Source organism: Arachis hypogaea, chromosome 15 (genome assembly GCF_003086295.3).
Source record: "Arachis hypogaea cultivar Tifrunner chromosome 15, arahy.Tifrunner.gnm2.J5K5, whole genome shotgun sequence".
NCBI lineage: Eukaryota > Viridiplantae > Streptophyta > Magnoliopsida > Fabales > Fabaceae > Arachis > Arachis hypogaea.
Genome location: NC_092050.1, coordinates 62,597,952 through 62,612,132, shown reverse-complemented (window position 1 = coordinate 62,612,132; position 14,181 = coordinate 62,597,952). Strand labels below are relative to the sequence as shown.

At 35.0% G+C, this 14,181-nt stretch overlaps 2 protein-coding genes across 3 annotated transcripts; one reads left to right on the top strand and one right to left on the bottom strand.

The window, feature by feature from the left end:
- Window positions 1–2,479: 2,479 nt before the first annotated feature.
- Window positions 2,480–6,023, bottom strand: LOC112750360 (origin of replication complex subunit 6). 2 transcript variants are annotated; one of them, XR_003175680.3, is made up of 10 exons: window positions 5,612–6,023; window positions 5,480–5,526; window positions 5,284–5,388; window positions 5,108–5,188; window positions 4,851–4,962; window positions 4,681–4,743; window positions 4,474–4,561; window positions 4,261–4,323; window positions 3,145–3,241; window positions 2,480–2,886 (listed from the first exon to the last, which is right to left on the bottom strand). XR_003175680.3 is itself a non-coding variant. In XM_025799056.3 (10 exons), exons 1-10 carry the CDS (start codon window positions 5,831–5,833, stop codon window positions 2,807–2,809), a joined length of 966 nt encoding a protein of 321 aa, XP_025654841.1. In that variant the 5' UTR covers window positions 5,834–6,023; the 3' UTR covers window positions 2,480–2,806. The 2 variants fall into 2 exon arrangements, 1 of the variants encoding a protein (XP_025654841.1); XM_025799056.3 differs by having other exon boundaries at window positions 4,253–4,323.
- A 6,374-nt stretch (window positions 6,024–12,397) lies between these two features.
- Window positions 12,398–13,696, top strand: LOC112748519 (uncharacterized). The gene is made up of 4 exons (XM_029292944.1): window positions 12,398–12,817; window positions 12,907–12,958; window positions 13,063–13,131; window positions 13,320–13,696. Exons 1-4 carry the CDS (start codon window positions 12,398–12,400, stop codon window positions 13,694–13,696), a joined length of 918 nt encoding a protein of 305 aa, XP_029148777.1.
- Window positions 13,697–14,181: the final 485 nt, after the last annotated feature.

Here is a 14,181-nt window from a genome sequence, read left to right as displayed (position 1 = left end):
CTAATCTGAAGCAAAATATGGACTATTATAAATTGCTGGAAAGCTCTGGAAGTCAGCTTTCCATAGCCATTGAGAGTGCTCCATTTGGACTTCTGTAGCTCCATAAAATCTCTTTCGAGTGCAAGGAGGTCAGATCTGGATAGCATCTGTAGTGCTTTTTCTGTCTCTGAATCAGACTTTTGCTCTAACTCCTCAATTTCAGCCTGAAAACACCTGAAATGGTACAAAAACACACAAACTCAAAGTGGAATCCAAAAATATGAATTTAACACCAAAAATATGAATTTGAGAAAAGATAGTCAATGGATAGTTAGGTTTTGTATTGTAATTACGTGGAGTGTCTTAGGTTAGGTGGGAAGTTTAGGTTAATCAAGGATTCGGATTCTAGTCCACTTAACCAAATACATTCCTACCTTGATCCTAACCCCATTACAACCCTTGAAAAGACCTCTTAATATGTGTATTCATGCATTAAATTTTTTTTTTATTGGTAGAAGAAGAGCAAGCCTTAGAAAATAGGATTAGTAGAGAACCGAGAGAATCGACCCTCAAACACTAGAGTGATTAGAGTGTATACACTTCTGGTGAGGGTTCGATGCTCGATTCTTTGTTCCCGGCTTACGCGTGACGAGCGCCACGTGCTGCAATTAAGGGAATTCGCTGGGGGCGATTTCTGGGCTGATTTTGGCCCAGTTTCAAGCCTGAAAATGAAGACAATACGCTGGGAATGGAGCTGGGACAGACACACTCACTTTAGCTTTAGTTTTTCAATTAGTTTTTAAAATTCTAGGGAGAGAAACTCCTACTTCTCTCTAGGGTTTTGGTTTTCTTAGTTTACCTTCAATTGAATCTTGAGAGAAACTATTGCTACCTTCATTTCTAGTTACTTTCCTTCTAGTTTTCTTCTTTAATTCCTTTAGTACTCTTTTCAATTTGGTTATCTTGAATTCACGTTTGGATCTTGTTACTTTTGAATTTTGTTAATGCATTGAGTTCTTTTTATATCCATTATTATTGCTTGTTTTACTATTATTGATTATTGTTAGTGGTAACTTGAATTGAATTATTTTCCTAGTTTTTATCATGTCTTTTATCTTTGCTTACCAAGTGTTTGAGAAAATGTCACCCATGATCATGGAGTAGATTTCTGTTCGATACCTGAGGATCTCGGTACTCGACGGATCGGGTGGTGATGAGTAGAGGAGAGGATGAGACCCTGAGCTGACGTGGAGTGAGGACTGATGCGCGCTGATGACGCTGGAGGCAGAGTGGAGCACGGGGGGTGGCCACCTGCAAGGACACTCTGACGATCAAGTCAGTGTCCGTACGATGTGGTAGCCGAATTAGGTAAGGGTATTACGTACCTCGGGGGGAGAGCTGACCTTTCCCCTTTTATACTGTGCAGGACGGGCCCTAAAAATGACCTAGCCCACTGCCCAAGAAGCTTCCATGTGCTGTCTTAATCCACGTGGGAGGGACAGGTCGTTCTGAACCTCGGGTCGGGGCTTCAGGTCGTGATCCGAAGGTACTGGCCCGACCGGTGTCCTGGGCCGTGCGGATGGTTAAGTCGGGTATATCCTGGGTCGGGCGTTCAAGGGACCGACTCGTCGGACTCTCTTTTGTGAGAGGTGCCTTGGACCTGGGTCAGGGGTGGCGCCCTGACCTGGCGGCTAGTGGGCTGGACTCGGCAGTCCGTAACAATTTCCTTGCTTGATTTGGGGTTGAGTAATGGAAGGCACTTGAATTGTTATATTCAAGTGTTGATTAGTAATTGAAGATTGCTAATTAGCTTGAAACTCACCAACTCTAATTCTTCTCTATGAAGTGACTAGGACTTGTGAGCTAAAGTTTAGTTGTGTTCATTTGACTTTCCTTCAATTGTTAGAGAATAACTAAATGAGAGCAATGATCCTTTACCATCACACTTGGGAAGGACAATGAGGATATAAAATCTAGTCAATGATCCTTTACCATCACTCTTGCTAGTTATCTATTGCTCTAATTTCTAGTTATTATTTTTCTTGTTCTCAACTTCGAAAATCTCCAGAAAATCCTAACTAATAAATTGCATCTTGTGTCAACTCCTAGGGAAAACGACCCGAAATTTTACTTCCGGTTATTAATTTTATTTGCAACATACATTTTAACTCTAATTAGCAAAAATCTTGTCTGTTGAAACTATACTGTGCGACTTGATTTGGAAGAAAACTTTTTGGTAATTCTTGACCGACATTTATCCGCTTATCAATGACTTTGTAGTTTGTCCAAGTTTTGAGACATTGACTCAAATCTATCAATGTCTTTTTTTCTCCAATTTTGAAATTTCCACGACACAGTAAAATACTTCTGTCACTTATTAGTTAGAAAATTGTTATGCATACCTTCCTATGACGTTCATATGTGTAGTATAGTATCAAACTTGAATTATGTGAAGGTTAACGTGATCTTGAATTGTATCGTTTAGTATCAGAGACAATACTGGCAGGTTTAAAACAATGAAATATGCCAAGAAAGATGTATATACATACTTGATATCCCCGCATCCGCGTATGGAAAGATATAAAAGACATTTTTCGAAACCAAATACCAATAAAAATACAATATTAAGTCGAGTCTGTACAGAATTCTTGCCAACTAATCCTTGAATAATTGCAGAGTAACACTAAAAAATTATGAACACTGGCAAAATCAACCAGAGCTGTCTTGAGTTGCAATCAGTTAATGGTACCTTTGTTCATCTGTTCCCAAACAATAGTTAACCTTGTCACCTATCGTCATAAAACAAGACAATAGCATCTCAGTGATCTCACGCAGCCTCCAACTCCTGGGTCTCTGGGGATTCCTTGAGAAAGTCAAGGCGAGTCTGCTTGGTTCGCTTGCAAGGTGCTAGAGAAAGGAAAGGGTCAATGGGGTTGTCTTAGCTGAGTTTCAAAAGCGATTTCAATTCTCTAAACAGAAAATTTATGAAGTGATAAAGTAAAAGGGTACACACCCCTTGCATCAATACTTCCATTCCAAGTTCTCACCAAGTACTTTAACGTTGATTACTCTCAATTATCACTTTACAAATCTCTTCACTTTATAGGATTCAAATCCTGAAATCCTGGGGGAAGAAAGGACTAAAAAAGATGTTTCAATGTATACCTTCAGTTTTGTTTTGCTTGTTGGATGCAACCACAGAAGACTTCCACTTCTCATATTCACCCTTTTCCATTTGTTTGCGTCTCTTATAACTTGAAAGCTGGACGTACAAAAGATTTTATATTCAACTTCAGCAGCACAAAAGTGAAGACCTCAATAGTCATAAGAAATTGGAATGGCTGACTTTGCAGCATAATGTTCAATCATTTATGCTAAATGCAAAGGAAAATGTATACCATCCTAATAAAATATTGGGGAGTGAGGTTATAGAGGACGAGAGATCAAAAGTCATAACACAGTGGCTTTGCATTTAACCGACCCATAATTATGAGATGACTTCAAATCATTATAAATACTATAATTGAATTGTAATTAGAAGCAGTTAACAATGACTCTATGCCATAAAGAGGGACCGCTACTGAATAGGCAGATGCTCATATAATTAAGATATTGTCACAGACCAATTTGAGAAAGCATATACACCGGAAAAATGTGAGATATCTAAGTGATCAATTTAGCTCTTTATTAGATTTTATTATTGAATTAATTCTCCAGCCAGTCTGTTGAATACTATGGTTCTACAATTGGACTTTGGATTTACTTTTGGTAATGACTAATGATGGCTCAACTGTTGCATTAGGCAGTTACTAACTATAACTAAATCATACATTACAGCCAGGCAATATTGGATACAAAGTAATGGACAGTGAGCTATGATAGATGTGTCCCATTGAACTTAGATTTAATGGAAGCATTTCTACAAGGATCAACCCATACATATTAGTGGTGAAGAATTTGCAATCTAGCTCTCTTTGAAACAAAATTAACTCCAAGAGAAATTATTTACTCATTGATAAATCCATATTTTATTGCAATTTTTGAGTTGAAAAGAGTAGAATTTATCAATTTAACTTGCACTTAATCCTTGTGAATGCATGCTTTTGTGAATTCTCTCCTAATTGAGTTTAATTGAGTAAACATGTTCTTAGGCCTTTAAATTTGTCAAATGAATTTCAATTCTCATTCCATTTGATACATTGATGTGTTTGTTCAAGTTGTTTAAGGTTTAGGAGGCACTCAATTAAGCTCTAATGAGATTATTCATTATTACATCTGGACCTTCATCAGACAAATAACCACCATCCTCAGGTTTCCTTTTGCTAGGTAAAACATCAAGCAGTTCTGCACAGAAAGGGAGATAAGCAGCAAAGTAACTACTTATGCAATTTACTATTTGAAGAGAACTGAAGAAAAGTAAATGCCGAACAAACTGTCTTCAATCAATCCGCTGCTCAAAATGATACAAGATCACCATAGATAAATGAGATGTACCTCGATTTGACTTCACTTCTCTCGGATCCTTCTTCTCTTTAGCAACCCCAAAAACATCATGACACAAGTCCTTCATGGTAGTAGAAACCTGCATGAGCCATCAACATCAAAACTCAAACCATAATTAATGGCATCGTACACAAAAGCTAATACACATATTATATATATAACGCTAATCATAAAAACATATAATCACACATCACTTACATTAGAAAATTCAGATTCAGATGTACCACAAAGCTCAATCAGCCTAACCTTATCAACTTTAAGCTGCAAAACAAAAGAAAAGGACAAGAAGCAATAACAAATGTTAAACCAAATCTGTAAAAAGCATGATATACTACGCTCTAAATCACCACAGATCACTTGAAAGCTACCATGTGTTTCTTTGCACATAAATAAAAAGCAACGGCGGTAAACACAGGACGAGTAAAGTCAGCACTTGCACGACGAGACGCTGGCAATGAAGCAGTAAACCGGTCCTTGTAACTAAGGCAAAGAAGAAACAACTAGTCAACACAAACATGCACAAAGACTGAACCACAAGTAACAAAAACTGGTTTTCCATTTGCAATTTAATCTAAGAAGCATTTTCTCAAACACCTGTCGGGTGCTAGGAAAGCAAGGAACTTACAGCTTGAGCCCCTCCCGAACCAAAGGGATAATCCGAACGCATCCGAACTGAATTGCCAATTCCCTTACGTCTAGCTTCATCCTATAATTACAAATTACTCAATTAGTGTTCACCCAAAAAGGAACAAAACCAAAGGGGAAAAAGAAAAAGAGGGATTAGGATGGGAAAAAACGAACTTGACCCCTAGACCGTTGTGGAGTGAATTGTAGCATCGGATGTAAGCCTTTTCTGATAAGCCGCTGAGCCTCACCGCACAAGATCGATCGAACAGAACCCCGAGTCTGGTACACGCGCTCACACGTTATAAAAACCCATAAACCCACGAATCAGAATCAATCAAAGTGAATAAATAAATAAATAAAAAGAAGGTACCTGGTAGCGGCAATTTCCAAGCAGATGAGAGCTTTGGCAACTTCTCCCTGCAAAAAAATAATTAAAATTAAAATTAAAATTACAGATTTGATTTTTTTTTTTTAATGGACATTGAAATGGAATGGAGCTTACGACTCCGATGATGGAGGAATCAAACAGAACATCGGAGAGGCGACGGAGCTCGGCGGCTTTGCGGACGACAAGTTTAGAGTCAGAGAGTGAAAGCTTCTTTGCTAACTCTGAAAGATCCATTGCTGTTTCAGTTGTGTGTGTATGTCGGAAAGGGAAATGTGAGGGAGAGGGGGCAAATGGTGATGCTGATGATGGGCACGAAGGTGGTTTTGCTTTTGCCATATTTTTCTACTCTTTATTATTATTGTTTTTCTGTGAATCGGTCTTTTTTTCGAATCTATTCTGGCGCCCTCTGCTTGCCGGGAATCTGTTTTGGCGCCCTCCGCCATTTTTGCCTTTGCTTTCATTCGCGGCTTTTTTTTTTTTTAGCTAATACTTTCTTAGTTTGTTGCCAACTTGCCATATAAAGTTTAGTACCATTTAATTTCTCTGTTATATATCGGATTTTTTTTAAAGAAAGATTTTAGGAATTAATTGGCTTGTAAAAATAGTTTCTGTTTTTGTTTTTTATTTTTATTTTTTGAAAATAATTTTTATTTTTAATTTTTTGTATTTTAGAAAATGTGATTAATTTGTAAAAAGAAGATTTATTTTTAAGTATTAAAAATAATAAGAATATGATTAGTTGGTTTAATTTTCAAAATGTATTTTCAATAATTTTAAAATCACAAAATTATATTTTTATTAAATGTACTATTTTAGTTATTTAATTTTTTGTTAAATTAACAATTAATTTTTATAAAATATCAACGTGAAATAAATTACTATCTTATTATACTATTTTAGAAAAATTTAGTATCTCTTATACATATAGTTGGTTTTATATTTCCTATAATACTATGTAACAATAGAAAACATCAATTGAAACAAAAAATCAAAACTAAAATTAATTTTACATCAAAGGAATCAATTAATTAATATTAAAATTTATTAATGTAAGCAATTTTTTTCACAAATTACTTATTAATAAAATAATGAATAAATAAATATTAAAGTTAAAAACATTTAAAAGAAAAAATCAACTTTCTTATCAATATTTTTAAGTTTTTATGTATTCTTTTAATTTTTATTATTGATACTTTATAATTGAATATCGATTTAAAAATTATTTTTATAACAAAATTATTTTTTAAAACAAAAATATGAAGGTAAAAAATAAAGAAAGTTAACAATTATATGTTAATTCGGAGAATACGTACTCGATACTAAATAAAATTAAAAAACTCAAAAAATTCATATTTTAATTTTAATTAGAGCTCTATTTTTCCTTAATTACTAGTCCAAAGGTTACCTGAAACGATAATTTGGACCTGAACGTGAAGTACAGACTCCTTATGAGGCAGCATCTGACTTGTGCTGGTGCCGAGATGCCGTCGTCTGAGTTACTCATGAGGAGGTGGGGGTACCTGCAAGAGACATCGATACTTAAGTTAGTAAGGGTTTTAAGCAGGGATTTAGTAGATTGGATTCTGAATATACTTGAGTGGGTTAGTATATCTATAATGGAGAGATAACCACCTTTTTAGAGTAGTTCCACCTTTGTCAGTGGATAATCATTTCCTTTATCTTAAGAATTTGTTGAGATCTACCTTCTAGATAAAGTAGAAATAGTTGGAGATATTTCAGAAGGTGGTTACTTATTCAAATAAGTAGGGTTGAGCCACCCTTGTCACGCCCGATGACGATTAGGATTCTTGCTAGTAAAGAAATTCACAAATAAATTCCCGTTGTAAGTATAGTTTCTAAACCAACAAAGAATCCTTTCGTACAAAAATTTTGGTTGTCACTAAAGCAAACCCAATAAAATTTATAACCGAAGTATTTAAACCTCGGGTCGTCTCTCAAGGAATTGCAGGGAAGTATGATTTATTATTGGTTATGGAAAAGTATCGTTTGAGTTTTTGAAATAAGGAACAAGTAATTTAAATGGCAAGAAAAATAAATTAATAATTAGAAAAACTCTTAGCAAGGTATGAGAATTGAAAATCTCATCCTAGTTATCCTTATCAAGTGTGATGAGAATTGTTTATTGCTCCCACTTAGTTAACCCTTACTAAATAAAGGAAATACAAGTGGACTAATCAACTTGATTCATCAAGTCCTAGTCAACTCCTATGGAAAGACTAGCTTTAGAGGGATCCAAATCAATCAGCAAATTCCAATTTTCAATCAACAGCTGAGTTTGATAACTCAAGTGTCACCAATTACTCAACCAAAGCCAAAAGGAGAAAAATCCAAATTATTTATATCATAAATAGAAGAAAACAATCATAAATCTGAAATACCTTAAATTGCATTAAATAAAGAAATCAAATCTAACATGGAGAATTTATAAACGAAATTGGGAGAACAAACAAACTGAAGTAATAGAATAAATAAAAGTAGAAGAGAAAACTAAATTAAAGGAACATTGAACCTGGAATTGAGAAGAAGCAATCCTAAAATTAAGAGAAATCCTAAATCCTAAATCCTAAGAGAGAGGAGAGAGCCTCTCTCTCTCTATAAACTACATCTAAAACCTAAAATTGTGAATTATGAAAGTTGTGTCAATGAATGGATGGATTCTCCTACTTTATAGCCTCTAATCTGTGTTTTCTGGACCAAAAATTGGGTAAAAAACAGTCCAAAAATCGCCCCCAGTGTTTTCTAATACGTCCAGCACGCGGCAAAGTCACGCGTACGCATCGTCCACGTGTACGCGTGGATTGACTTTTCTCCAGGCTACGCATGCGCGTGATCCACGCCTGCGCGTCGCCTATCTTCAAAGAAGCTGTGACAAATTATATATCGTTGCGAAGCCTCGGATGTTAGCATTTCAACGCAACTGAAACCACTTCATTTGGACCTCTGTAGCTCAAGTTATGGTCGATTTAGTACGAAGAGGTCAAACTGGACAGCTTTAGCAATTCCTTCAGTTTCTTGTATTCCTTCCACTTTTGCATGCTTCCTTTCCATCCTCTATGCTATTCCTGCCCTATGAACCCTGAAATCACTTAGCAGACATATCAAGACATCGAATGGTAATAAGAGAGGATTAAAATTAGCAATTTAAAGGCCCAAGAAATATGTTTTCAATCATAGCACAAGATTAGGAAGGAAAATGTAGAACCATGCAATTATTATGAATAAGTGTACAAAGACTTGATAAAAATCACTCAATTGAGCACAAGATAAACCATAAAATAGTGGTTTATCAACCTCCCCACACTTAAACATTAGCATGTCCTCATGCTAAACTCAAGAGAAGCTATAAGAGTGAAGGCAAAATGGTGGAACTTATGTAATGCAATGCAACTTATGAATGTGAATGCAACTATATGCTAAGATGTTTCTATCTACTTTGTTAAAAATAAACAAATTCTCCAAGATAAATATAAATCAGATTCCACTAATTCAAATCATACAATAAAGACAAGTAAACTTGTAAGAAAATAGCTCATGAAAGCAGGGAACACAGAATCAAGCATTGAACCCTCACTGGTAGTGTATATCACTCTAACTCTCTCAAGTGTCTAGGGTTAATTCACTCACATCTTCCCTAGTCATGCTTTCTAGACTTTGTTCTTCATCTAACCAATCAACAAAAATTTAGTATACCAATACAAACATCATTAGGTCTTTTCAGGGTTGTAATGGGGCTAAGGTAAGGGTGAGGATATATGTATGGCCAAGTGAGCTATAATATGAATCTTTAATTAACCTAAGCTTTCACCTAACATACACACACACTCTATGTAACTCTAAATTCATGCCCAACTACCCATAATTCCCACTTTTGTATCACATACTCATGTACCAAATTATCTTTTATTTTATCGCATATGCATTGATCTTTTATTAAATTTAACATTGGGGTAATTTTGTCCCCTTATTATATATATATATAATCTTTTTTTCTCTCTTTTTTTTTATTTTTTATTTTTTTATTTATTTTTTTTATAAAAATTATAAAAGTAAACATAACATATCAATGCACATAGATTTTTAATTTTCTGGTCTCACATGAGTAGGTACCCAAATTCCCAATATTTTGTCAATAAAATACTGTACACTTTCATCAACCCAAGTTCCCACAGTTTCCCACACTTAATTGACACACAATCTCTAACTTAAGCTAACCAAAGATTCACTTGGGGTAATTAATTATTTTTCTGCTTAAGGCTAGTGATGTGGTAAAATATAGAACAAATGGGGATTAAAAGGCTCAAGGTGGCTAACAAAGGTGATTGAAAGGGTAGGCTATTTGGGATAAGTGAGCAAAAATCAAATAATGGCCTCAATCATATGCAAGCATATAAATACACTAAACATTGGACATATAGATTAGAACAAAATATAGATCATAATCATAGAGAAGGGAACACACAAGAATGAAATATTATGGCTAAATAATGTAACCATGTAATTAGGCTCAAATCTCACAGGTTGTGTGTTCTTAGCTATAATTCATGTTCCAAATTACAATATTCAAGCAAATTTAACACAAAATTTTCAATTTAAATTAGTGAAATACTATAAAAAAATTTTGAAAAAGAAAATATTACTTCAATCAAGTAGTAACTAAATGCATAAAATCAAACAAACATGTAATTAAACATGCAAGTGCAACAATGAACTAACAAATAAAGTAAAATATTGGTGTTGAGAGGAAAATAACTAACCCATGGAGATCGGTATCGACCTCCCCACACTTAAAGATTGCACCGTCCTCGGTGCATGCTCAGATGTGCAAGTGGACGGGTGGCTCCAACTGACGCTTTTCTCTCCAAAGAATGTGCAGATGGACTTGTCTGTTGCCCCATGTAAACGTCTTCCGGTTCTCTTCCCGGTGGCCATCCTGAAAGAAGAGAAAAAGTAAGAAAAGTAACCCAAAAATAAAGATAGAAAATAAATAAAATATGGTTGGGTTAATGCCAAATAATGAGGGTCTCAATTACATGGTAGCTACAACATGTATGTGAAAAGATAATAGAAGCAAATGGCATATCAATAGTGTAAAAATTGCAACAACAGGGGAGAGAGTGTGGGTAATGCAAGATAGTATAAGTGCATATCAATGTAAAAGGAATACCAGTATTATAAAAATTAGCATTGACTTATGAATAATAATACCCAATCAAAATAAAACAAGTCATGAAGCACCAAAATAATGCAAGAAAAGATGCAACAGTTGAATAAGAAAATTTAACACCAATGGAAAAATAATAAATTTAGAAAAGAAAATAAAAATATGCACAAAATTAAAATGTAATGAATAAAAGTATGCAGATAAATTAAGTAAAATAGAATGAAGGTGAAGAAGGATGAGAAGTTAAAGAGATAAAGAAGTAGAAAGTAAGAAAGGAGGAGGAAAGAAGGAGAAAAGAGAGAAGAAAGGAGAAGGGAATGAAAAACGGGACGTGGCGCGTGCGCGGTCATCACGCGTACGCGTGAAAACAGGCTGCGTTTGTTTGATGTTTGTGTCTTGCCAAGACATAGACACAGTGAGACGTGTCTATTGTTTGGATTCTGAGACACAGAAATAAGAAGGACACGGTTACACACAAGCACACACAAGTTACATGTATTTCATGTCTCAGTAAAATGCTGAGACACGGATTTTGGGCGATGGACACGGATCAGTATCAATATTTTCAAACGATTTTGTCCTCGTTAATTTTTTGAAATTTCAAAAGGGTCCCCTGTTTGTATCAAACCCTAAGTAGTGAAAATTTCTTATGTAGTTGTTCTGCATCATCGAAGGTGTACCGCCACTGCACATTGTCTATGTTTCCCGCCGACTCTCCTTTCTAATTACTGCATGCTGTGCTCCGGTCGCGGTGAGCTTGTGTTGCTACTCTGCCATCTTTGCCTCTCCATCTCGTAGCCGCGTGAACCTCAAACCCTAGCTGTGCTTCTGCTGCGCGTTGAGTCTTTCATCCTCTGCCGCTACAACATCTGTCCTCTCAGTGTGCTTTGCCTCATTGTCTCTGGTATTTTTTCTTTTGTGAAGTTTCTTCTTTTAATTTTGATTATTGATCAGATGGGTTATTGTTGATTAATTGCTAATCCATAATTTGGGTATGTGGACAATCGAATTGTATGTAAACCTGGGTATTTGGGTATTGTTCATTATTTATTTTGTTTTCATCTGAAATCTTCAATAGGCAATGGATAATCTCGGTGGTGGTTGTTTTAAATGCATTTTGAAGCTTGATAAGTTATTTTTCCTAATTGAAGAGGAAAAAGAATGGAAAAAGCCATGTGTCTAATTGAAAGAAACTTATTATAAGTTATACTTGATAAATTGTTCTCACCATCAAACATTTTCTGGCCAACTATGCAGCAAAATCTTCAAAAAGAAAAGAGTTGTAGAAGGAGTTGTTGCTGCTGTGATAAATAAAATTTTGTTACTGATCTGCTGAGCTTATTAGTGCTGATTGTTGATAAAACTAGTGATAAAAATGTTGCTCTAATTGCTGATTAATATGTTAATTAAATTGCTTATGAAATTATTAATAGGTGAGCTTTTTAATTATTATCTATTGAAGAATGCTAGAGGATAATTTATTTGTATTGTGTTTATAAAATTGCTTATCAAACTGCTTACCAAGTTGTTTGCTATCATGATTTGTATTATGTGTTTGTAGAAATTATTAGGATTCTTCTTTTATGTATTTACTTCTTATTGTTTCTTAGGAAGTGATGATGGATCGTTCTGAACAAATTAAGCTATGTGTTGGATATTATTGGATTATGAGAATACAATTTGACACGTTAATGCTGCTTTTTTTAGTCACTCTATATATGTATATTAGGAATAGAAGGTGGGGTCATTCTACGATTGGTCGAAGAGTGAACATATTGCCCCTAAGGCGAGATGCATTAGATAATATCATTGGGGAGGGTAGAGATAGAAATTGCATATGGGAGTTAAGAATGAATTTGAATGCATTTGCAACTTTATGTGAATTGCTACAAGTTCAAGGTGGATTAGACGAAGATGGTCATGTTGGCATTGGCGAGCAAGTAGCTACTTTCTTAATCATATTAGCTCACCATACCAAAAATCGCAGCATACAGGTTAGGTTCTATAGGTATGGTGAAACTATTAGTAGGTATTTTCACAAGGTATTGCGTTCGGTTTTGCGTGTCCAAAGTATCTTATTTGCAAAGGCAGACCCTGTATCGGAAGATTGTGTAGATCCTAGATGGAAATGGTTCAAGGTAGGTCGTGTATGTAGCTCTAATTTTTATTGGTCATGTTTACTCTGCGTGTAATAACTGTTTTTTTTTATTATTATTACATTTGATAGGGTTGTCTAGGAGCATTAGATGGAACTTACATAGATGTCACAGTCCCGAAGAGTGATAAATCTAGATATCGGACGAGAAAATCTAGAATATCCACCAATGTCTTAGGAGTTTACAATCGGAATATGAATTTCGTTATGTCCTTAGCGGTTGGAAAGGATCGGCATCTGATTCAAGGGTACTTAGGGATGCTATTACTCTACATAATGGCTTGAAAATACCTATTGGTATGTCTAAATTAATCTTTTGAAAAGAATAATAACTATTGAATATGAGAATTACAATATATTTCTTATATTTTTCCATTCTTCCGTTTTAGGATTTTATTACTTAGTGGATGCCGGCTATACCAATGGGAGAGGATTTTTATCTCCTTATTGAAATGTTCGCTATCATGTGAATGAGTGGGTTCAAGGTCATCGGGCACCACAAAATCGTCTAGAGTTATTTAATAAAAAGTACTCTTCAGCTAGAAATGTGATTGAGCGGTGCTTTGGGTTGCTTAAGAAAAAATGGGGAATTCTACGAAGTCCCTCGTTCTATCCTATTAGAGTTCAAAGTCGCATTATTATTGCTTGTTGTTTGTTACAAAACTTTATTCGTATGAACATGGATGTTGATCCCAAAGAAGATGCAACTCTTACGCCAGAACACATACCTGTAGGAGATGATACTATTGTTGATGAAGGTGAAACAATTGATGTTGTGAAAAGTAGCCAAGAGTGGACTCAATGGCGTGAGGACCTAGCAACCGAGATGTGGAAAATATGGAGGGGAGAACGTGGCGAGTAGAATTTTTATCTTTGCCAGTTTTGTTATGTTTGCAATTGGCCTAGCCTATAAATTATTGTATTTGAATTCATTTTAGTTTTTTTCTTTGTGCAATATGTATTTGCCAACTCAGATTCATAATTTGTATTCCAATTAAACATATAATTAGACAAGGTCTTGTTTTAATTGTTTTAATTGTTTTAATAGTGATTATTCTAATTAAATATATTTTAGTTTTATTTTCTATTAGGTTTTAGTTTGCTGTAAGTAATTCTAAAGATAATTCTAATACCATTGAACTCTAATTTTGATAGTAATTATGCTACCATGGTTTACTTTATTTGTTCTTATCTAGCAGCAAATGGCCTCCATACCCCGCCAATGGACTGAACAAGAAACTGAACAGTTTGTGGTGTTTATGGAGAAATTGGTTGTTGAAGGCAAAAGGGCAGATGCCGGTCAATTTAAGCCAGGGGCATTTCAAAAACTGGCGGACAAGATGAATG

Excerpts from the sequence above, each read along its gene's own strand:
- LOC112750360 (XM_025799056.3), bottom strand. The coding sequence starts at position 5,833 with ATGGCAAAAGCAAAACCACCTTCGTGCCCATCATCAGCATCACCATTT. Across the intron at positions 5,189-5,283 it reads CACAACGGTCTAGGGGTCAA|GATGAAGCTAGACGTAAGGG; the intron begins GTTCGTTTTTTC and ends TTGTAATTATAG. Across the intron at positions 3,242-4,252 it reads TGTCTGATGAAGGTCCAGAT|CTTTCAAGTTATAAGAGACG; the intron begins GTAATAATGAAT and ends TTGTACGTCCAG.
- LOC112748519 (XM_029292944.1), top strand. The coding sequence starts at position 12,398 with ATGTATATTAGGAATAGAAGGTGGGGTCATTCTACGATTGGTCGAAGA. Across the intron at positions 12,818-12,906 it reads CTAGATGGAAATGGTTCAAG|GGTTGTCTAGGAGCATTAGA; the intron begins GTAGGTCGTGTA and ends TACATTTGATAG. Across the intron at positions 12,959-13,062 it reads AGATGTCACAGTCCCGAAGA|GATCGGCATCTGATTCAAGG; the intron begins GTGATAAATCTA and ends GCGGTTGGAAAG.